The 21,725-nt window shown below is 40.6% G+C and overlaps 1 protein-coding gene across 22 annotated transcripts in view; it reads left to right on the forward strand.

Annotated features, from left to right (window-relative positions):
- The window catches only part of RIMS2 (regulating synaptic membrane exocytosis 2), a gene marked incomplete at its 5' end in the record, with an annotated part of 372,013 nt that overhangs the window by 82,836 nt on the left and 267,452 nt on the right, over window positions 1-21,725 (forward strand). For 21 of the 22 annotated variants that reach the window (XM_079984093.1, XM_079984113.1, XM_079984104.1 and 18 more), the window contains one exon: window positions 10,515-10,783. In XM_079984093.1, the coding sequence (XP_079840219.1) occupies window positions 10,515-10,783 (269 nt within the window). Of the gene's footprint in view, window positions 1-1,196; window positions 1,349-10,514; window positions 10,784-21,725 lie in introns of those variants that run through there. The other variant, XM_079984124.1, reaches the window with a different exon arrangement.

The raw sequence follows: 21,725 nt of genomic DNA on the forward strand, positions 1-21,725 counted from the left end.
TGGGGGAAGTAGCACAATTTAGATCAAGAAACAGTATGAATAGAAAGTGTTTAACTGCTCCCTGATCTTATTCTGATCAAATCTGGATTCCTTCCATGACTCTTTTAAACAACAACAACAACAACAACAAAATCAGGAAATCCACTCACAGATCTTGCAAGTAATATGACGTTTCCTAATATCAGGAACCACCAGGTCCATGTGCTGAAATCTCCTCTTCTACATTAAGGATGCAGGAGTCCTGTCCTCTGTTTCAGCTAGTCACCTGGACTTTCCTCTCCTCAACAGCCAAATGCCATCTATACAGTAGGAGAGAGCTTTCCTTGTATTATGGCTTCTTAGAAAATTGCTCAGGAAATAGGAACCACTTCTGCATTATAAATTGCTTAGTGAAAAAGGAGCCTCCAGACACATGGCTGAGCCCCTTGGAGAAGCACCGCTGTGAGTTTTTTCTCAGCTGCCCAAATTTCCTTTATATAGGAGAAGGTCTCAAGCCTTTCAGGTTGCAATCCTATTATATAATACTAATTTAAGACTAAGTCCTACTAAACTCCTACTAACTTCTCAGTAGACACTTGAAGGATTGCACTGTTTGAAGCAGTCTTTATTCCTCTTATTTTGTTTTCCTCCTATCTTCACACAGAGTTACAACCTAAGATTTTTCTGTAAGCCTTCATTATATGAGGTATGTTTCAAATCCTGAATGTCTAGTCTTCAACTTCAGGAAGTACTTTAATATTTATCCGCACAGAAATTGTCTATCACTTGCATAGGTGATGCCCCATTATACCTAGCTGGAATATTGAATTTTGGATGTAATTCCTTTAACTTTGTGCCAAAGTATGATTTTCTTTTTTCTTGTCATTTTTGACTCTTCACTGTGTGAGCACCATATCAGAACCATTTGATATATTTTTTTAAAGAATTGCTTGTGCTATAGGGTGTAACCCCAAGTACCTCCTCCTCCTCCAGTGGGACTTTGTGGAGTGACAGGGCCACTGCTTCATCTACAACTCTGCTGTAGGTGGCAGCCATAGCTGAAGATGGGGGAGGGTGGGATGATTGAGTCTGGTTGTGACCCAATTGCTGCACTAGCTCCACTGCACTAGTTGGTTAAGTCATTGGTGCCACACCAGCCCTAATGAGGTCATGTGACAGCAGCAAGACTGGCTTGGCATCCAGCAGATCTCGTGCCAGCTCAGACCTGCCTCTCCCCACTCTGTTTTGGAGCTTTCTGCTGGCTCCCGCTATTTGCTAGCTCCCACTAATGAAGATAACATCAGCAGGCCTACTGCCTGTCTGCATGTTCAGCTGATGGAAGGGGGAGGTTGGCAGGAGACTGGAAGAGGTGGGATAAAGACACCTTCACCTAATCCACCCCAGCCCAGTATAACATCATCATTCTTCTTCTTCTTCTATTATTATTATTAATTATTATTATTATTATTATTATTATTATTATTATTATTATAGCAGCTAAGTGTTGATAGCAATTTTTATTAGGGATTGCAATAGATAGAAAAAATGTACAGTTAACTGACCTGCTGTCTTTCACTCAATTTATTACATTTAAATACTTTGCTTTTCTGAGATATTGCAGGGATTGTGACCATCTTAAAAACTAAAAACTGCCTTTTATTATAAGGAGGAAATTCCATCTCAATTTTTTTATACATATTTCTTTGAAATATTTGATGCTTTTCTGCTTATAAAACCATCAAGAATAAAATCCAAATCTAATAGATCAAACCTAAAATCCAATTTAAGATATGAACAGCAATAGGAGCAGTAAATCAGTACAATTTAAGATATGAACAACAATAGGAGCGATAAATCAACCAGCCATTAAATACTTGGGAGAAGAGAACAGCCTTAATTTGGTGCCTCAAAGATGTCATATTTGGCACCAAACTTGTTTCTGTATGTGGGGGTGCAGCCACAGAAAAAACCCTATATAGTGGGCACAACCAGTATCTCAGGGACACTTGGAACAGACTTTCAGAAGATGGTGTTAAATAACTGAAAGGTTCAGATGAAAGAAGTTATTTCTTCACATACCTCCTTGCCTCCAGACCACATAGAGCAAGGCAGCCATCACAAAAAGCATGACAGATTTGGGATTACACTTGATGGACATATAATTTCTATGGGTTTTATATACCTAATACTGATCTTTTTTTCCTGATATGGACTCTAATGCTTGCTCTATGAACAAATGTACTTATTTTACATGCCTGGATATAGTTTTTTTGTTTTTGTTTACTGTTTTATGTTTGCATTACTTGGTTCTGATTGTTTTCTTGTTTTGTACTTACTAAAAATTGAAATAAAAATATTTACTAATATATATATATATTGTGCACCACCCTCACCATGGCATCATGGGAATTAGGCTCAAGTGAGTGAGGTGAGCCTGGGACTACTTCTGAACCTGGACTTAGAGAGAGAGATTAACCTTGCCCTGCCCCAGAGTTCTACTGAAGCCTGGAATTTGTTTGGGCCCTGCACCTCCTGGGTGAAATTGCAGAGCCATAAAAAGCTGCCTCCTGCCATCTCCAGCTGAAAGCTAGAGGGAGAGCAGAGGTGTGTGAGGTTGCGTCTGTGCCCAACTGATCATCTGCAGGGGCAGATCAAGCCCACATACCCCTGCTTCTCCTTTCCAGCTCTGATCTGGATAAGAAAGGTAAAGGCACATGTGCTTAATCTGCTTCTGTGTCCTGTTGGGTGCAGATGCAGAATAAGCCTCTGCCTCCTTCCAAGTCTGAACTTTTGAGGGAGGGAGATGCTTATTTTCTGCCCCCTTAGAGCCAACTTTAGATCTGGAGAGAGGGGCAGGAGAGTCTTCTCTGTTCATGCTGTGTTTTAGACACAGAGATGGGACGGTTTCCTAGGCAGCAAAGGAAGCTTCTGGGCTGAGCTTGCTGCCTGGGAAATGGATCCCACCCACTTGCTCAATTAGCAAATTATGAGTGGGCATGGAGGTGGGCCACCAGAGGGCGGGCTCAGCCAGCCCCTCTAATATAGAGCGAAGGCCTGTGGCTTGAATTGCAGCCAGTTTCCAAATGATCAACAAGGGCAGTACCACATGCAATGCATTACAGTAATCCAACCTGGATGCTGTATTCCTTAGAGGCTATCTGGGTATCCAAAGTCAAATCTAATAGTATCTTAATATGCACATTTGATCCTTAAAGGGGAGTGTAGCCCCTCCATTACTTCACTGGATAGTTGAATCATTTAATATTTGAATAATCTGATTAAAACTTGCAACCTTTGTTTAATCGCTTTGATCATGGAAAGGTGAACAGAGAATTTTAAAGATCACATAATGTTTCTTTGTATCCTGTTATCATTTGCAAAGCTCATTATTCTATTTGGGAACATTGGTGCCTCACATATAGTGTAGCCACCCCCATAATCCCTCCCTTTTTTCTTTGGAGTAAAATAGTAATAGAGCATAAACTGTAGTTCTCACTGGACACTCTTCATAATAACCTAAAAATTGCCTTCCTGAATGAGATCAAAGGTCCATTAAATTCAACATTCTAACTACATTCAGACAACCATCCATGGCTGCATAAGCCTTCTCTCCTCCCATGTGCACTAGTTTATCAGTAAAGATCCTTATTTGTATTAAGGATTATTTCTACAGATAATTTTAAAAAAATCACGTATACTCATAGCCAATTTTAGACCTCATCACCAATATGCAGTATAGGGTGTAATTCAATGTCACACTCTTCCAATTTTTCCATTTCAGATTGTCAGACAGAACAATCCCCCTTCTTTCCCAGCACACTGTTCTGTGGGTTCTCCTGGCTACCCCAGAGCTATTTTGGGGGGCTGCAGGGGGCACAGTAGGGAGAGAAATGGAAAAGTCTTGTATAAACAGAAATTCTTCCTCAGAGCTTCTGCTGACAGTGCTCAATAGGTGAATCCTGCCCACAATCTCCAACATATAATATTTGAATTCAGTATACTGTACATCTATACTGTACAAACTACTTGTTCCTTGATTTTAACTTCAGTCTTGCCTGCATCTTTACTGAAATCCTCCAAGTGAATTTAAAGTAGTGATTGAGCTTTGCTTCAATCTTACATCCACTGAAAAGAAAGTTTAACAAATGTATTTATGGAAAATTGTATATTAAAATTAATAAATGGGTGGCTTTTTTAATTAAAAAAATAATGGAAGGCATTGTTGGCATCTGTCTGTCTTGGGAGAGAATGGAGGAGTGCGCTACTGAGGGTAAGGTCAAGCTGTTGGAAGGTTGCAGCGTCTGCTGTGACTGTAGAGACCGATGTGGGAGAGGCATGTTTGACTGCAGCTGGGGCAGATGAAGGCATCCAGTTGTGCTGTTGCAGATGCACCATGGCATTTATTCTCTCTGTGCTCCTCCCAGTGGTCATTTCTCCTCTGGTCACTGCTATAGGTACATGACTTGACAGCATGTCTCCAGGCACTGTGGTCATCTGCAAGGGATTCCCACGTGGCAAGGTTAATGTTGCCAGCCTTCATATTTGCAGGTATCTTTGTAACACAGAGTTGGTCTACCAATTAGCCTGGTGCCAGAAGCCATCGAGCACATCCTTGGTATTCCCGCCATCTTATATGTGGACGTGACCAAGCCAGTGTAGGCATCACTGAGACAGGAGTGCAAACATGTTGGAATGTGGGCTTGGGAGAGCACATCTTTGTTTGGAATTCTGTCCTGCCATGTGATACCCAAAATCCTCCTGATGCAGTGCATGTGGTGTCGCTTCCTTGGGTTGTAATTTACAACTCACTTCCATAAAGCAGCATGCTCAACATGCAAGCGTGATAGACCTTCATATTGGTATTGGTTGTTGTCCTAGCTGCCTTGACAATATGCTTACCCAGCTCAATGTTGATGGAGAAATTGCTGGTTATGGTGGAACCCAGGTAGACAAAATTGCCTACCACCTCAAGTGTGTGGGGTATTTGCACCGTCTTGACCCAAGATGTTGGTCTTTGTCATACTGATAGTAAGGCCAAACTCCCTGCAGGCTTGGGCAAAATGGTCAGTGAGTCTCTTTAGACTCACTGCACTTTCTTGGAGTGCACTGTCAAGGCTGTGTCATCTGCAAACAACATCTCTTGGATAAGGACCCATTGGACTTTTGTCTTGGCACAGAGATGTACCAGGTTGAACAGACTCCTGTCACTCCTTGTTTGGATTTCCACGCATTTTTCAGTTGAGCTGAAAGCATATGAGAGCAACAGGGGGACAAGGACAAACAACCCAAAGAGGGTTGGAGCAAGAACACAGCCCCTTTCCACACTGCTCTTTATAGGGAAGGTGTCTGAGGATTAGCCATCATGTTAGATGGTGTCGCACATGTTCTTGTGGAAGGACACAATCACCTTGTGAAGCTTAGGTGGACTTGTTGAGCATTGTAAATAATCTTTTTCAGCTGGCGAGGTCAAAGGCCTTCATCAGGTCTATGAAGGCAACGAACAAGGGGTGTCTCTCTTCTCAACATTTTTCCTGCAGCTGGTGCAGTGAGAATATCATGTTGACTGTTGACCTCTGAGCTCTAGAGCTGCATTGTGACTCGAGACAGACCCTGTCAGCAAGTGGCTATAATCTGTTGAAAACTACACTGACAAAGGCTTTCCCCACAGTACTCAGCAGGGAGATCCCACTGTTGTTGTTGCAGTTTTGGTGGTGGTCACCTTTGTTCTTGTAGAAGGTCACAATGCCGGAGTCACACATGTCTTGGATCCTTGTTCCTAACACTGCAAGAGAAGGCCATGGAAGTGTGTCATGAAGGAAGAATTGATTGAAACCGGCTTTCAGCATTCTCCAGGAATAAAGCAATACCAGTACTGGGCACAAGGTGGTGCACCAGCCTGTGCCATGAATAGCTTCCTCTCTTTACTATAACATTTTAGTGCTTCAAAATGTATGCATGCATGAGGTATTTGCTTTTTAAAACAGACACATTATAGGTTCTTTAAAATTTATAGATCCACTATAATTTAATCAGGTTTTTTTTTGCTTTAATACAAAAAGTTATAACATAATTAAATTTAAGGCAGCAAATGTATAACATGAACAACAATAATTTTCTTTCCATACAATTTTGTGTGTTTTATCCATTCATTTATTTCTTTATACTATATATAGACTTCCTTTCACAAAAACAATCTTCACAAGTTAATTTATCGCTGGACAAGGTGGTGGAGGCAGCCTGGGTTTAAATATCCCAGCAGTGGACCAGTGAAGCCTTTTGCCTCATTCCTGCTTGCCCCTGGGCGGAGTCCTGTAGCCTACCCACCCATGATTGGCCAAATGTTGGGCAGGCTTGCACCCACTTCCCAGGCTGGCGAGAGGCCAGTTTCTGGTGTCACAGCAGCCTGGGAAAACACCTTGCCTCCACGTCCCATGCTGGCTTGTGGTGCATGGAGTGCGCCATTCCACATAGGTGTCTGACTCTGAAAGTAAGCATCGTTCTCAGGCACCTTCTCTATAAAGAGCATTTTGAAACAGGGCTGTGTTCTCACCCCAACTCTCTTTGGCACATTCTTATCCCTGTTGCTCTCATATGCCTCCAGTTTGACTGAAGACAGTATGTACTTTCATTCAAGGACCGACGGGGTCTGTTCTAACTGCTACACAAGTGCTGCAGGTCCTTATCCAAGAAATGTTATTTGCAGATAACACAGCCTTGACAATGCACTTGGAGGAAGCTCTACAGAGACTCAGAGACTCATTTTACCCAAGCCTGCAGGGAGTCTGGCCTTACCACCAGCTTAATGAAGATCAACATCCTGAGTCAGGATGTCATCAGCACTCTACACATCAGCAGTGGTGACCACAAGCTTGAGATGGTGGACAGTTTTGTCTACCCGGGTTCCACCATAACCAGCAACCTTTCTGTTGACACTAAGTTAGACAAGCATATTGGTAAGGCAGCTACGGCAATGGCTCACCTCTCCCAAAAGGTATGGGAGAATGTGATGCTAACTATCAATACCAAGATGAAGGTCTACCAGGCTTGCATGTTGAGCATTTGAACCACCAGAACCAACGCCTCAATGCCTTCCACATGCACTGCATCAGGAAGAATTGGGGCATCACATGGCAGGACAGAATTCCAAACAAAGATGTGTTCTCCCAAGCCCACATCCCCAGCATGTTTTCACAAAATGGAAAATGGCAGGATCTCCAAAGATTGGCAGACCAACTATGTTTTATAAAGATGTCTGCTAACGTGACATGAAGGTTGGCAACATTAACCCTGCTGTATGGGAATCCTTGCAGGTGGCCACAGTGCCTGGAGACACAGTCAGATTGTGGGTCCACAGCAGTGACCAGAAAAGAAATGACCACTGAGAGAAGTGTAGGGAGAAGAAAAGTCATGGTGCATTTGTAACAGCAAAACTGGATGCCTTCATCTGCCCCAGTATCTATTCCAGGTCTCTACAATCTCAGTAGGCACTGCAACTCTCCAGCAGTTTGCTTTTATCCTCAATGGCACACTCTTCCATTGTCTCTCTCTCGAGATGGATGCCAACTAAACAGTTGAACCTGAAGTCAAGTTGAAGCTAAGTTGAAATGGATTTATAATCTTCTTCTTCTTTCGCGATCGCTCATGGCCAAGTAAGATTGTCCTCCATGAATCACCAAGTGTTCTTTAGTTCCCTGGTTCTTCTTTGTATGTTGTGTAGCTCCAGCATGCAATTGCTTATCTACCTTATTTAAAACAACTTCATATTTAAAAAACAGATGAACAACAGTGGGACTTAACTTTCCTTTTAAAAATTGTTCTCTATTTCACACATTTTGTTTGTTTCATTTGACATCTCTTTCATTTTTTCACTCTCACAATACTGTTGAAGAGTCCTGTTGGTTTTGTTTCCCTGCTTTTGATAGAAGTGAAATTGAAAAGCATATTCACAGGTGTAAGTGATGCTGTTCAGTCAAGACATAAAATTTGTGTGTCCAACTTTTTCCAGCTCTTAGAGTTTGCATTTATTCTCCCTCCACTAAAAAAAAGCAAAAAAGGGCAAAAAATAAAAGCAAGCTGCACAACTATACATCCATTCCAAAACTCACCTATATTATGTAGAGCTCACCGTTCTTCCACTAGTGCTGGATGGATTTGTGGGAGGGTTTATACAAAGTAAAAATGTGGCTATAGTGTGCTTTGCAGCATCATGTGGGTATGTGAGATAAACATTAATGCCTCACAGAAGGAATAGAGAGAATCTGGGCCTATGCCCATGCTTGACAAAGTGTATGAACAAATTGCATAGTGGGACTGTAGAAGTATGCTCTAGTTGCCTGTAGTGCTTCCAAACATTTAATGAACATTTAATGTACAGCATACATTCACAAATTCCTATGTTGCTGTTGTTTTAAAAAATCCAATAGAACACATAGGATTATCCAATAAAACACATTATCCATTACCGTTCAATATCAGGAGGTAAAGTCTGCATGAATGTACATATGGATTTCCAGAGGCATTAGCTGCGTTAATCTACTGCAGAAAAAACAACAGAGAATCTTGTTGGAAAAAATAAAAAAATTGTCCAGTAGCACCTTAGAGATCAACTAAGTTTGTTCTGGGTATAAGCTTTCGTGTGCATGCACACTTCTTCAGATACACTGAAACAGAAGTCACCAGACCCTTATATATAGTGGGAGGGTGGGGTGGGGTTTTCCTCAGAAGGGTAGTAGGAGATGGGTGATTGACTCAATGGGTGTGGTAAACCTGTTGACGACTGTTGTTGTTGTTTAGTTGTGTCCGACTCTTCGTGACCCCATTCCTGTCTTCCATTGCCTCCCGCAGCTTGGTCAAACTCATAATGACTGTTATCAATTCCAAATCCAAACTCTTCTTATGACGACTGTTAATGACTGTAATTAGTCCTACAGGAAAAGACAAGTGATAGTATGCAAATGACGAAAATTAGCTTTAGCATATGTAATGAGACAAGAATCCAATATCTCTATTCAGACCAGGTCTCTCCATAGTTTTCAGTTTTAGTGTTGTTGTTGTTTAGTCGTTTAGTCATGTCCGACTCTTTGTGACCCCATGGACCAGAACACACCAGGCACTCCTGTCTTCCACTGCCTCCCGCAGTTTGGTCAGACTCATGCTGGTAGCTTCAGTTTTAGTAATAAGTTGTAATTCAGCAACTTCTCTTTCAAGTCTGTTTCTGAAATTCTTTTGTAATGAGACAGCTGCTTTGAGAGCCTGTATTGAATGTCCTGGGAGGTTGAAGTGTTCCCCTACTGGCTTCAGTGTCCACACAATGTTTTTGGCATCAAAATGCCAGGCCCCGTTGTCAATGTCCCATTTGTGATATGCCATTCCAACCTGGAAACACCCTAACAACTTTATTATAGTATCAACTTTCATAGACTACAGTATATCAGTTGCATCAGAAGTATTACTTTGAGTTACAGGTGTGTAACTCAAACACACACAGTCGAGGGTGGAATTACAAACTGTCAGAAGGAAATGAAACCCAGAAAGTACAGACTGTGATGATTAGGTTATTAAGAGTGACCATAAATACTTCCTACGTTTCATTTCCTTCTGACTTTGCTGCTTAGAATTCCCCCTCCCAACTGTGTGTGTCTTGAATAATAGAATTATAGAGTTGGAAGGGACCCTCAGGGTCGTCAAGTCCAACCCCCTGCCATGCAGGAATCTCAACTAGCTCATACATGACAGAAGGCCACCCATCCTCTGCTTAAAAATATCCAAGGAAGGAGAGTCTACCATCTCTCAGTGGAGTCTGTTCGTGTGTGTGTGTGTGTGTGTGTGTGTGTGAGAGAGAGAGAGAGAGAGAGAGAGAGAGAGAGAGAGAGTGAGTGAGAGAGAGAGAGAGAGAGAGAGAGAGAGAGTACACATTCACTTCACACTATATACTTCCCAGCCCTTTCCCCCCCTGCTGGTTAACTCTTCCTCAGCTGGCTAAAGCTTCTCTCCCCTGTGATTCCCATGACGATTGGCTTCATGCTGCTATTAAGTTTTTTCCAACGCTTAGTAGTGGCCTACATTTCCCCTTGTGCTGTTCAGCTAATTGGGGAACAGCTGAGAGTGATGAAAAGGGCACTGGAGCCCCGCCTACCCCAGGCCTGCTGCTTGTCTGATCAGTGGGATACTATGTTGTGAGCCATTAAGGTTAGGCAGAGTGCCAGTTCTGAGAAAGAAATAGAAAATAGCATGTTTCTACTTAGTGAGCATGCATGGAATTGCACTGTTGTAAAAACACTTGTTATTTTATTGATGGACTAAGAAGCACCTGTGTGTGATCTAAAATATGATTAAACACACTGCAAAACTTCTGGGTTAAATTATTTTCCTATATATTTTTGTTAAGATTGTAATGACTATTATGAGGAAGTGGTGTTTAAGAGGCTGTTTCTGGATAACTAGGACTATATTTGGCAGATATTTGGTGTGAAATAGCCTTTGTTTTCCACCTTCTGGGAAACTAATACACATTTCCTCTCTTACTTTATATATAGGTAATGTGGGTATGTAACTCGTGCCGAAAACAACAAGAAATCCTCACAAAATCCGGAGCCTGGTTTTATAATAGTGGAACAAATACACCACAGAAGCCTGATCAAGAAGTTTTTAGAGGGCTGCGTAACGAAGAAGCACCTCAGGAGAAAAAAGCAAAGCTGCATGAGCAATCCATATCAGGGTTGGAACGAGGTAGATCTCAAGGGCTCACAAGGCAAGACTCCATAAATGGCTCAGGAGGGAAGGTAGCAGGTGACACGGCAGACAGGTAAGGAATTGGCTCATTATACTTCAAAAAAGGAGTTGTCATATGTTTATGAGTCATATTATCTTTGCATTTCTTTTTCATGTTTAATAAGTTTCATCTAAGCAGAATATAAAGAAGCATTTATTTTCAGAAGTATGCAAGGTCTGCATTATTATTTCCTTACCATTTATATTGGGATGATTCTGTAAGTGAGCATACACTTTTCTGTAAATTAGGAAGGGCTGCATTTTGCCTTTGTGGAATGAAAAAAGCCCAAAGTTAGGCCATTAATTCTGCAGCATAAATTAGATAAAAGATGCATAAAAATTGGAATTTTCACTAGTTCAAAGTGTCAGAGATTTATCTCTCTTTCTACATCTGTGTATGTGCTGAGAGAATGGATTTTATACATCTGAGGCCTAAATCAGAAATACATTAACTGCTCAAAGGGGACTGCTAATCTGCATATTTTAGTTGGGTACAGTTTAAATTATTTTTTCCTCAAACTGTAGTTTATGAATGTTCTACACTTATTTCTTAGTGTTCTTCTTCTTAAATTAATATATTTCACACCGGTGGAAAATACCTCTAAGCCCTATTAAAATATTGGTATATGTGTCTAGGAATCATACAAGCTGAAAAGCCTAGTGAATTTTCTCATTGTTTCTTGAACTGTACTACTGTTTCTAGTTCATTTACAAATTTACCTATGCTGATATAATGACTTGCAGCAGAATCCTATGCATGTTTACTCAGAAATGAGTCCCATTGTGGTCAGTGCTATTCATTCGCTACCAGTGGCGTAGCGTGGGTTGTCAGCACCCAGGGCAAGGCAAGTAATTTGCGCCCCCTAACCCGTGGATTTGCGCCCCCTAACCCGTGGATTTCCGCCCCCTAACCCGTGGATTTCCCTAACCCCCAGATGTTGCGCCCGGTGCGGCCGGCCCCCCCTGCACCCCCCACGCTACGCCACTGTTCGCTACTAAGTTGATGGCACAGTAGTGTTGAAATTCTGTATCCACTTCCTTGAGAGTATGCCCCATTGAACGCAGTGGGACTTTTGACTAGACATGTAAAGAATTTAACTTTAAGAATGGTCATTTGAATTTTCTGGACTTCAAATAGGCGTCTGTAGGCTATATGAACTATCTCATGCTCTGCACCTAGTTTATAAATAATGCTGACTATATTTTTAGCTTTGATTAAATTAGATACTTTATCTTTAAAATAAACTCTTTCTAGCCTTTCAAATCTGGATTGGCTATTAACGCAATTCTAACTATGTTTACTTAAGTCCTGTTGAATTCATTGGAATAAATGGGGTTTGGATTGTGGCCTTAGATAAATTTTTTGTTCCTTTTTAACTGTGATTGTCATGAAATAGATTTCTTGAAAAATGTAAGCAAATCAAGCTTTCTTACTAGAACCTACCAGATTGAACTGCTTCTTTGCTCATTGTCCTTTGCTCCATTTTAAATTGGCAGGTCAAATACTGATTGGCTACAAGTGCTCCTTAATTATATTCGTTGTCTTGAGAGACACAACATGGTGTCTGGCAGCTGAATTCATTGTTAAAGGGTGATAGCACAATACTATTCATAGCTAATATTTTTCTTAAATATGTACAGAAGATGGAATCTTGTGGGCTCTTCATTTTTACAAGAGAGACTGCGGAGCTGTCAAGTGTATAATTCTAAGTGCTTTGTCTCAACTATTATAGGGAGACTGAGACCACAGAACTGTTGTGGGGAGAAACCAACAATGTTTGCTTAAGACCTTCCTAATACTCTTGGGTACAAATCTCAATACGCCTCTGTACAGACACAGTTGTTAACAATTACAGCTTGGTTCTACTTTGTTACAGTAGTCATCAAGTGACCACTCTGAGATTGACATGGGAAAATGGATTGAGATTATTTTAGACTGGAAGGTCAACATCAGTAAAACCTTAAATTATAAACCAGTACATTTAGATAATGGATTAACTAATTCTACAGGCAATATGTATTCAAGTAATTATTATCTAATTATCCAGATTATTAAAGTCTGATTTTAAGCCACTTTTCTTAACTCCCTAGTGCTTTTAGTTGTCCCTTGTGTGTGTTTATTTAAATATTGCATTCATATTCCACCTTTTCTCCAAGGGGGTGTGGGTGGTTCAGCCCCTCCTCATTCAACCCCCACAACAACCCTGTGAGGTAGGTTAGGTAGAGAGGCAGTCACTAGCCCAAGGTCACCCAATGAGCTTCATGGCATTTAGTGTTGCTAGTCTGTGAAACAATCTTCCAGCATAGATTTGACAGGTGTCCTTGCTTCTGATTTTTGGGTGTCTCTGAAGACTTTTTTTTATGATGACAAGCCTATGCAGTTTAAAATTTTGAATGCTTGCTCCTTACTGCTTTTAATGATTTTCTTATTATATTGCTACAGTGCTTTGATACTTTTTATGAGAGGGTGGTATACAAATATTATTATAAATATGAGAATGGAAAGATATATCCTGATGATTTGAAACTGACCATGGCTTACAAATTTGCAGAAAAATAACCCGATCTGTGTGATGCAGGCAGGGGTGGCTAACCCTTGGCTCTGCAGATGTTATACTCTTCACATCTATATTCTCTAATTGGCTATACTGGCTGTGAGTGATGGAAGCTGTAGTCCAACAAACACGATCTACAGGATATCACATTGGATACGTAAATGATGGGGCAAAGTTCAGGATCTTTTGTAATGTAAAATTTGTTGTTATTTAGTTGTGTCTGACTCTTTGTGACCCCATGAACCAGAGCACGCCAGGTACTCCTGTCTTCCACTGTTTCCCACAGTTTGGTCAGACTCATGTTGGTAGCTTCGAGAACAATGTCCAACCATCTTGTCCTCTGTCGTCCCCTTCTCCTTGTGCCCTCAATCTTTCCCAACATCAGGGTCTTTTCCAGGGAGTCTTCTCTTCTCATGAGGTGGCCAAAGTATTGGAGCCTCAGCTTCAGGATCTGTCCTTCCAGTGAGCACTCAGGGCTGATTTCCTTGAGAATGGATAGGTTTGATCTTCTTGCAGTCCATGGGACTCTCAAGAGTCTCCTCCAGCACCATAATTCAAAAGCATCAATTCTTCGGCGATCAGCCTTCTTTATGGTCCAGCTCCCATTTCCATACATCACTACTGGGAAAACCATAGCTTTAACTATATGGACCTTTGTCAGCAAGGTGATGTCTCTGTTTTTTAAGATGCTGTCTAGGTACCAATATTTCCCTATACAGTGGTACGTTGGTTCTCATACTTAAACTGTTCCAGAAGTCTGTTCCAAAACCAAGGCACACTTTCCCATAGAAAGTAATGCAAAATGGATTAATCCATTCTAGACTTTTAAAAACAACCCCTAAAACAGCAACTTAACAATTTACCTCTACTGTTGTTCTGTTAATGGTTCTCTTGGCTTTCTAGCTTTTATCCATTTCAACAGTCACACAATCAATCAATCAATCAGTAGCTGAACTGGGTTCCACACAGTCACAAAAACAAAAAAGCCGCAAAAACAAAAACACAAAATAAATAGCAAAAACAGATAGACCTCAGCATGGCACTCAGAATGGAAGTGTGGCACTCAGAATGGAAACTTTGCACTCAAAATGGAAGTGTGGCACTCAAATCAGAAGCGTAACACTCAAAATGGAGCATGTTCAGCTTCCGAAAAAAGTTCGCAAACCAGAACACTTACTTCCGGGTTTGCAGCGTTCAGGTTCCAAGTTGTTTGAGAACTAAGCTGTATGAAAACCAAGGTACCACTGGAATATTATCCCTGATATTTTTCTTTTTGAATGTTTATCGAGATGGTTTCACATACATGGACTTTTCATTATATGAAGCCAAGGCTTAGTTTGGATGTAACTATAAGCCATAGTTCATTTATTATTATCAATTAAAATATTTATGTGCCACCTTTAAAAGTAAAAGTTTCCATGAAATAATAGTATACAATACAGAACCATCACAAATACTGAAAGTCAACAAGAATGAAGCAACTAGGCCTTCAGCCGAGAACCTAAAGATACGTAGACAAAACCAACAACAGCAAAAAGCACAACATAATAACAAATCAACTATCTAAAGAAATAATTTGTTTTAAAACATGGCTGATTGAATAAACTACGATCCCACTCACAGACATTCAAAAACAATATTTGTTAATTTTCTCTCCTCGCCTTGTGACTATCTAGCTGCTACACTGAAGGTTTTTGTGGTGCCTGAGGATTGGCACAGCACCACTGTTTCCTTACTATTATCACTATTAGTGGGCTACAGAAAAGCAGCAAGGAACAAATGCTTTCCTCCGTGGAAATTGTTGGGGATTCTTGGCACACACTTGAGCAAATAATAATAATAGTAATAATTTTATTATTTATACCCCGCCCATCTTGCTGGGTTTCCCCAGCCACTCTGTGCTGCTTACAGCATATATAAAACATAATAAAATATCAAACATTAAAAACGTCCTGATACAGGGCTGCCTTCAGCCTACAACGTTATGTAGTTCTTTATCTCTTCAACATCTGAAGGCCCCCCCTGCTGTATCCTGTTTCAAGGTACTTTCATTGAAACTGGCCATCTTCGTTAATCCTTTCCTTCCAACCCTTCCCATGACTGGGGCCACTCTTTCAGTAAAGGCACGGTTTTTTTTATTTTCAGTACTAACATTTACAGAACACATGTTAACAATAACTTGGGTTCATATGGTATAAAGGGGGGGGGTGGGACATTGTTACAGAAACAGGTTTTAAGAGGAAGTGTGTCAATGAATGGGTGGATATGAGAGGCTTGAAGGAGCAGAATGACACAACAAACTAAGATAAAACCAAAATATTGGGTTTGGATGTTGTGAGTAGCTGAGATTCACAAACTAACTTTGAACTGTGATATGTGGGTCCCAAACAACCTATAATTAATGAGCCTGATCAAGTTTGGACATACAAACAAACCAGAGTTAAGCTAGGCAATTATAGTTTAGTTTTATGTCTGAACTAGGCAGAACTCACACCCCTCACCTTCCAAGAGCCTTCTCCTTAACGGATGACAGTGGGGGATTGACTTGTGGATCCCACTATGGGACAGTTTGATTGCAAACTGCTCTCCCTGCCTGGGGGAAGGTGTTAATGAATGGAGTTTTTGGCATGTCCTGCAAAGAACCACAGCCAAGCAAGAGTCTCACTTGGTTTCTTTCTCACTATCGTCTGCAGTTTCTTCCTGCTCCATTATTTTTAAGGCATTACAGTACAATATATCCATCATAGCAGGATCATTGATATTAAAAACTGTGTTGTACCACACTGTGCAAAGATTCACCCATATATTACCACACAACATGCAGTTTTTTCAAAAAGAATGTGTGAAATCACTCTTTGAAAAATAACGTGTGATACTGGACAACATCAAAACTTGCTTTGTCATCTGGTAAGTGATGCTCCACACTTGCAGGTTATACACGTCACATATGAAAATGCATATATAAATTTATCCTAAGTCTAGTTGTTTTAAATTAATGAGAAATAAAAATATCTGTTTCTGAGTACTGTCAGAACTACTTTTGTTGCTTTGAAAATTATGTTGGGAGAAATATATCTTATCTTAAATATCACTCTGGCAGTGCAATATACAAAGATGTATCACAATTGCACCATTTGCAGATTGACTACTGCCTAAACAGTTTGACTTACGAATCGAGGTCACAACATCCCAATCATTAGAATATGAAATAACATGAATAATTATTATTGCACCCAGAATATGATGCAAAGGAACCTTTCCCAGGCAAAGATTTTGGTAATTGACCCTTTTCATTCTCTATGGTGCTACAGCTGTCCTTCCTGAATTCAGTTACATGCTACAGTAGCCAAGCAGCAGGTACTGATTCCATACTCAGCATGTACAAAACAAACACTGCTTTGTTCTAGACACCAGAAAGACTTGAAAGTTGCAGAGTACTTCTGAATCTTAATTGTTTTAAGGGGAAATGCTGTTGTCAGATTCCACCTATGTGCTAATGTGATGATTATTGCTGGAAGTGAGTATGACTTGCAAGTAATTTTATGAATTCATCCTACTTAGATAATAAATTAATTGGCTTGGATTTAAAAGCTGCAGTTGTATATACGCCTGGGAATAAGCCTTGTAAATTCAGTGGGATTTGATTCTGAGTGGACATGCATAGCATTGCACTAGAAGTTGCTCCTTCATTCACATGGGGGGGGGGGCGGAGAGAGTTAACCAACTCTCCTTTCATCTGATGCCCCTCACATTATATCCTATGCCTTTACAATGGACTCTCTAGCTTTTCAGTAAGCCTAGGAGACTGCAGAGGGAAGGGGTGGGTGAGAAAGTTCTGTACCATGATCCCAAGATCATCACCTGATGCCCTTTTTCACGTGCCTCCTCCATAAGAGGTCCAGAGGATGTCAACACAAGAGTCAGCCTAAAGAAACTACTGTGGCTACGAAAGGAGCTTACAGAGGAGCTGAGATTTAAGCAGGGAATGTATAAGAAATGGAAGAAAGGAGAAATTACAAAGGAAGAGTATACACAAGTAGCCAACAGTTGCACAGAGAAGGTCAGGCAGGTCAAAGCTCAGAATGAATTCAGGCTTGCAAGAGAGGAGGATGATGATGATAATAGTAATAGTAATATAATAATAATAATAATAATAATAATAATAATAATAATAATAATAATAATAGGTTTCTTTGGATATGTTTGAAGCAAGGGGAAGAACAAGCAAGTAGTAGGTCCCTTGTGTGGAGAAAATGGAGAAATGCTATTGGGTGACAAGTCAGAAGGCAGAACTGCTCAACACCTACTTTGCCTCTGTCTTGAGCCAAAAGGAAAGTAGTGCCCAACTTGGTGATAACAGAATAAACAATGCAAGGAGGGAGCTGCAGCCCAATATAGGAACAGAGGTGGTCATGGAACATCGAGCAATTTATAATGGATTCAGATCTCCAGGGCCTGATGACCTGCACCCAAGGGTACTAAAGGAGCTTGCGGATGTAATCTCAGAGCCTTGTGGAACAGATGTCATCCTGGAAAAAAGTGACAAGTGGGGTGCCACAGGGTTCTGTCCTAGACCTGTTGTTCAACATCTTTATAAATGTTTTGGAGGAAGATATTAAGGGGAAGCTCATCAGATTCTCAGATGACACCAAACTGGGAGGGGCAGCCAGTTGCTACTGAGAACAGAATTGTAATTGAAGATGACCTTAACAGATTGAATAACTGAGCCAAACTAGCAAAATGAATTTCAATAGGGACAAATAACAAGCTGCACCAATGTAACATAGGGGACACCTGGTGAAATATACTCAGAGTTGCAAAGTGATTTCATGCTCTTTATTCAGCTCATAGTGGTGAGGAGGAATGAATGTCCCCTCAAAGTATTGGCTTTATATACATTATTTACACAATGGGCTGCACGTGATTGGCTAATTCAGGAATTCTCCTGTAGGCCAATCAGGTTGTGGATTCACTTCTATCTGGAGCTGGATTGGGTGGCTCCTGCTGACCAATCATACTGCTGCATTGTTCTAGGACCAATCAGACTGCTGCATTCTGAATCCTATTGTTCTAGGACCAATCAGACTGCTGCAGTTTGGATCCTATTGTTCTAGGACCAATCAGACTGCTGCAGTTTGGATCCTATTGTTCTAGGACCAATCAGACTGCTGCAGTTTGGATCCTATTCAACTCAGTACATAACACCTGGATTGCTAGTAGTACTCGTGGGAAGACCACAAGGTTACAATGAGTCACAACAGTGTGATGCAGCAGCAAAAAAAAGCCTATGCTATTTTTGGCTGCATTAACAGAAGTATTATGTCCTGGTCAAGGGAAGTAATAGTATCCTATTTTGCCTTCCCCTTCATGGAAGGGGAAATGGAGGCAGTGAGAGATTTTACTTTCTTGGACTCCATGATCACTGCAGATGGTGACAGCAGTCGAGAAATTAAAAGATGCCTGCTTCTTGGGAGAAAAGAAATGACAAACCTAGACAGCATCTTAAAAAGCAGAGACATTACCTTGCTGACAAAGGTCCGTATAGTTAAAGCTATGGTTTTCCCAGTAGTGATGTATAGAAGTGAGAGCTGGACCATAAAGAAGGCTGATCACCAAAGAATTGATGCTTTTGAATTATGGTGCTGGAGGAGACTCTTCAGAGTCCCATGAACTGCAAGAAGATCAAACCTCTCCATTCTGAAGGAAATCAGCCCTGAGTGCTCACTGGAAGGACAGATCCTGAAGCTGAGGCTCCAATACTTTGGCCCTCTCACAAGAAGAGAAGACTCCCTGGAAAAGACCCTGATGTTGGGAAAGATGGAGGGCACAAGGAGAAGGGCACGGCAGAGGACAAGATGGTTGGATAGTGTTCTCGAAGCTACCAGCATGAGTTTGGCCAAACTGCGGGAGGCAGTGGAAGACAGGAGTGCCTGGCATGCTCTGGTCCATGGGGTCACGAAGAGTCGGACACAACTAAATGACTAAACAACAACATTTTGCCTTGGGCAGACCCTACCTGGGGTACTGTGTCCAGTTCTGGGTGCCACATTTTAAGAAGGATATTGACAAGCTGGAACATGTGCAGAGGAAGGTGTCAAAGATAATCAAGGGTGTGGAAACCAAGCCTTATGAGGAACGGTTGAGGGAATTGGATATGTTTAGCCTGGTAAAGAAGAAACTGAGAGGAGATAATGAAAGCCATCTTCAAATATCTAAAGGGCTGTCACATATTGAGTAAGATTGTTTTCTCCTGCTCTGGAGGCTAGATTCAAAGTACAACAAATGGGATTCTGACTAAACACCAGGAAGAACTTTCTGACAGTAGGAGCTGTTCAGCAGTGGAACAGACTCCCACTAGATGCTAGACTCACCTTCCTTGGAAGTTTTAAAGCAGAGATTGGATATCATGAATGTTTTAGCTGTGATTACTGCATTGCAGGGGGTGGGATTAGATGACTCTTGAGATCCCTTCCAACTCTACAACTCTATTTCTCTTCTTGTCATTATGAGGGACTTTAATTTGGTATAGTATACAATGTAAACTTGGAATTTAGTACTGCCTGTGATCAGTAGATTGAAAGTTAGATTGTTGTATTCATTTGTTTTAAACTTCTAGATTCTATAAGGTATAAAGAAGCACTAATTCACACAGGGAATGCAGATTATAGAAAAATAAGAAAGAGAAGCTCAGAATGTGGAAGGTAAAAGAATCAAAAGAAAAGCAGGAATGAGCATAAGGTTTGAGGAGCCCAAAAATAAACCTAAATGAAATGGATGTAAATAATGGTTTTGGCTTCAATCATTCCATGTATCATTTTGTCCACCTAGCTTTGGATGATGAACTGTTAACCGATAATTTATTGTGTTAAAAATAACCTCTTGAGTGATATAGAACTAAATATAGATATTTCTTTTCCTAAATGAGGATTTTGGACTCTTGGTTCCTGATAGTCACAACATGCTTTGTCAGTCTGTTCTTGTCTCAGAGCCAAATAGCTTACCTATCTTTCTGGCTCTTTTTAAATATACACATCACATGCAGAGTCACTATCTCTATAGTTGAACAAATAACAAAAAAAGCAGCTAATGTAAATAATAAATGGAGACAGAACAAAAATAATATTTCATTACTACTTGCATGGAGCATTATGGAGCACCTTTAAATGAGAGAGTGAGAGAGAGAGAGAGAGAGAGAGAGAGGGAGCAGGACTTTAGTTTCTCTTATATACAAGATTAAGAGATGGTGGTCTCTTTTGGATGTAATGCTAAAACATGGTTTAGTGTTATGAAAGTGAGCTGCAGCTAGTCTTGATCTTGCATACTTCCTTCCTTCCTTCCTTCCTTCCTTCATTCCTTCCTTCCATGTGTCCACAAGGTGGAGTCTAGCAAATTTTGTTTCGATTTCAGATTAACCACAACCTGTCCTGACATCTGAATGTAGACAAACTGTGATCAGTCTTAACTATGACATGTAGAAACAAACCAGTATCATGGTTTATAAAGCTAGGTTCTTTCATTTAGTTGTAGTTAAGATTATTCATAGTTAAAAATGGCTAAATCATGGCTAATCTAAAACAAGAATGAAAGCTTATGTGTTTCTTGCAGCTGTGCTAGCAAAGGAGAAGGTGTGTATGTGTGTATTTGTGCACATGAGCCAGAGGCTCACTGTAACTCATTCTTACAATGATAAACCAGGGTTTACCTATGAATGCATCCAGTGACTTATCCAATGCCCTCTGGAAAGCTTCATAACTTACTAGGAATACAAAGAATGCAAGATAGACAGATAGATAGATATAACATATATGCTGGTCCGACTCTATGAATGCTTGCTATGAGACTATTCACTTATCTGAACACAGGGAATCCAAACATTGCTATATGCACTGCAGATTCCGTGTTCAGGAACGCATTATAAATTTTCCTATAGGATTCAATGGAAATTGTTGACTTGTTATGAGAACAGAAATCATTGACTCATTATGTGAATTTCGCCTAACAAGTGATTTCCAGGGAACACACTGTATTCATAAAGTGGGAACTGCATACATGCCAGATTACCATGCATGGCCATGTGAGAACTGCTAATCTTTCCAGGGTCAAACAACAATTTGTTGAAAAACAAATCAAGCTTGGGAAGAAACACAAAAAATGGCAAGCTTTACATTTATTATGGAAGTGAGTCAGGAAATATAAAGGTGAAAGGAAGACTCATAATTTACCAATCAAATTAGGCTTGAGAGAGGGGGGAAAATCTGGTGAGAATAGATTGCCTTAATTGGAATTTGACAGATGGTGAATGAGATATCCGTTCGGTATCCTAAACCTGGAGGATGCCTCAGTCATATGTTTTTCACATCAATTTTTAAAGCAGAACTAGGAGTGGAACTTCCATTTTTCACTTAGTCTCCAAAAGGTTTA

The sequence above is a fragment of the Podarcis cretensis genome, assembly GCF_951804945.1.
Source record: "Podarcis cretensis genome assembly, chromosome: 7".
Taxonomy (NCBI): domain Eukaryota; kingdom Metazoa; phylum Chordata; class Lepidosauria; order Squamata; family Lacertidae; genus Podarcis; species Podarcis cretensis.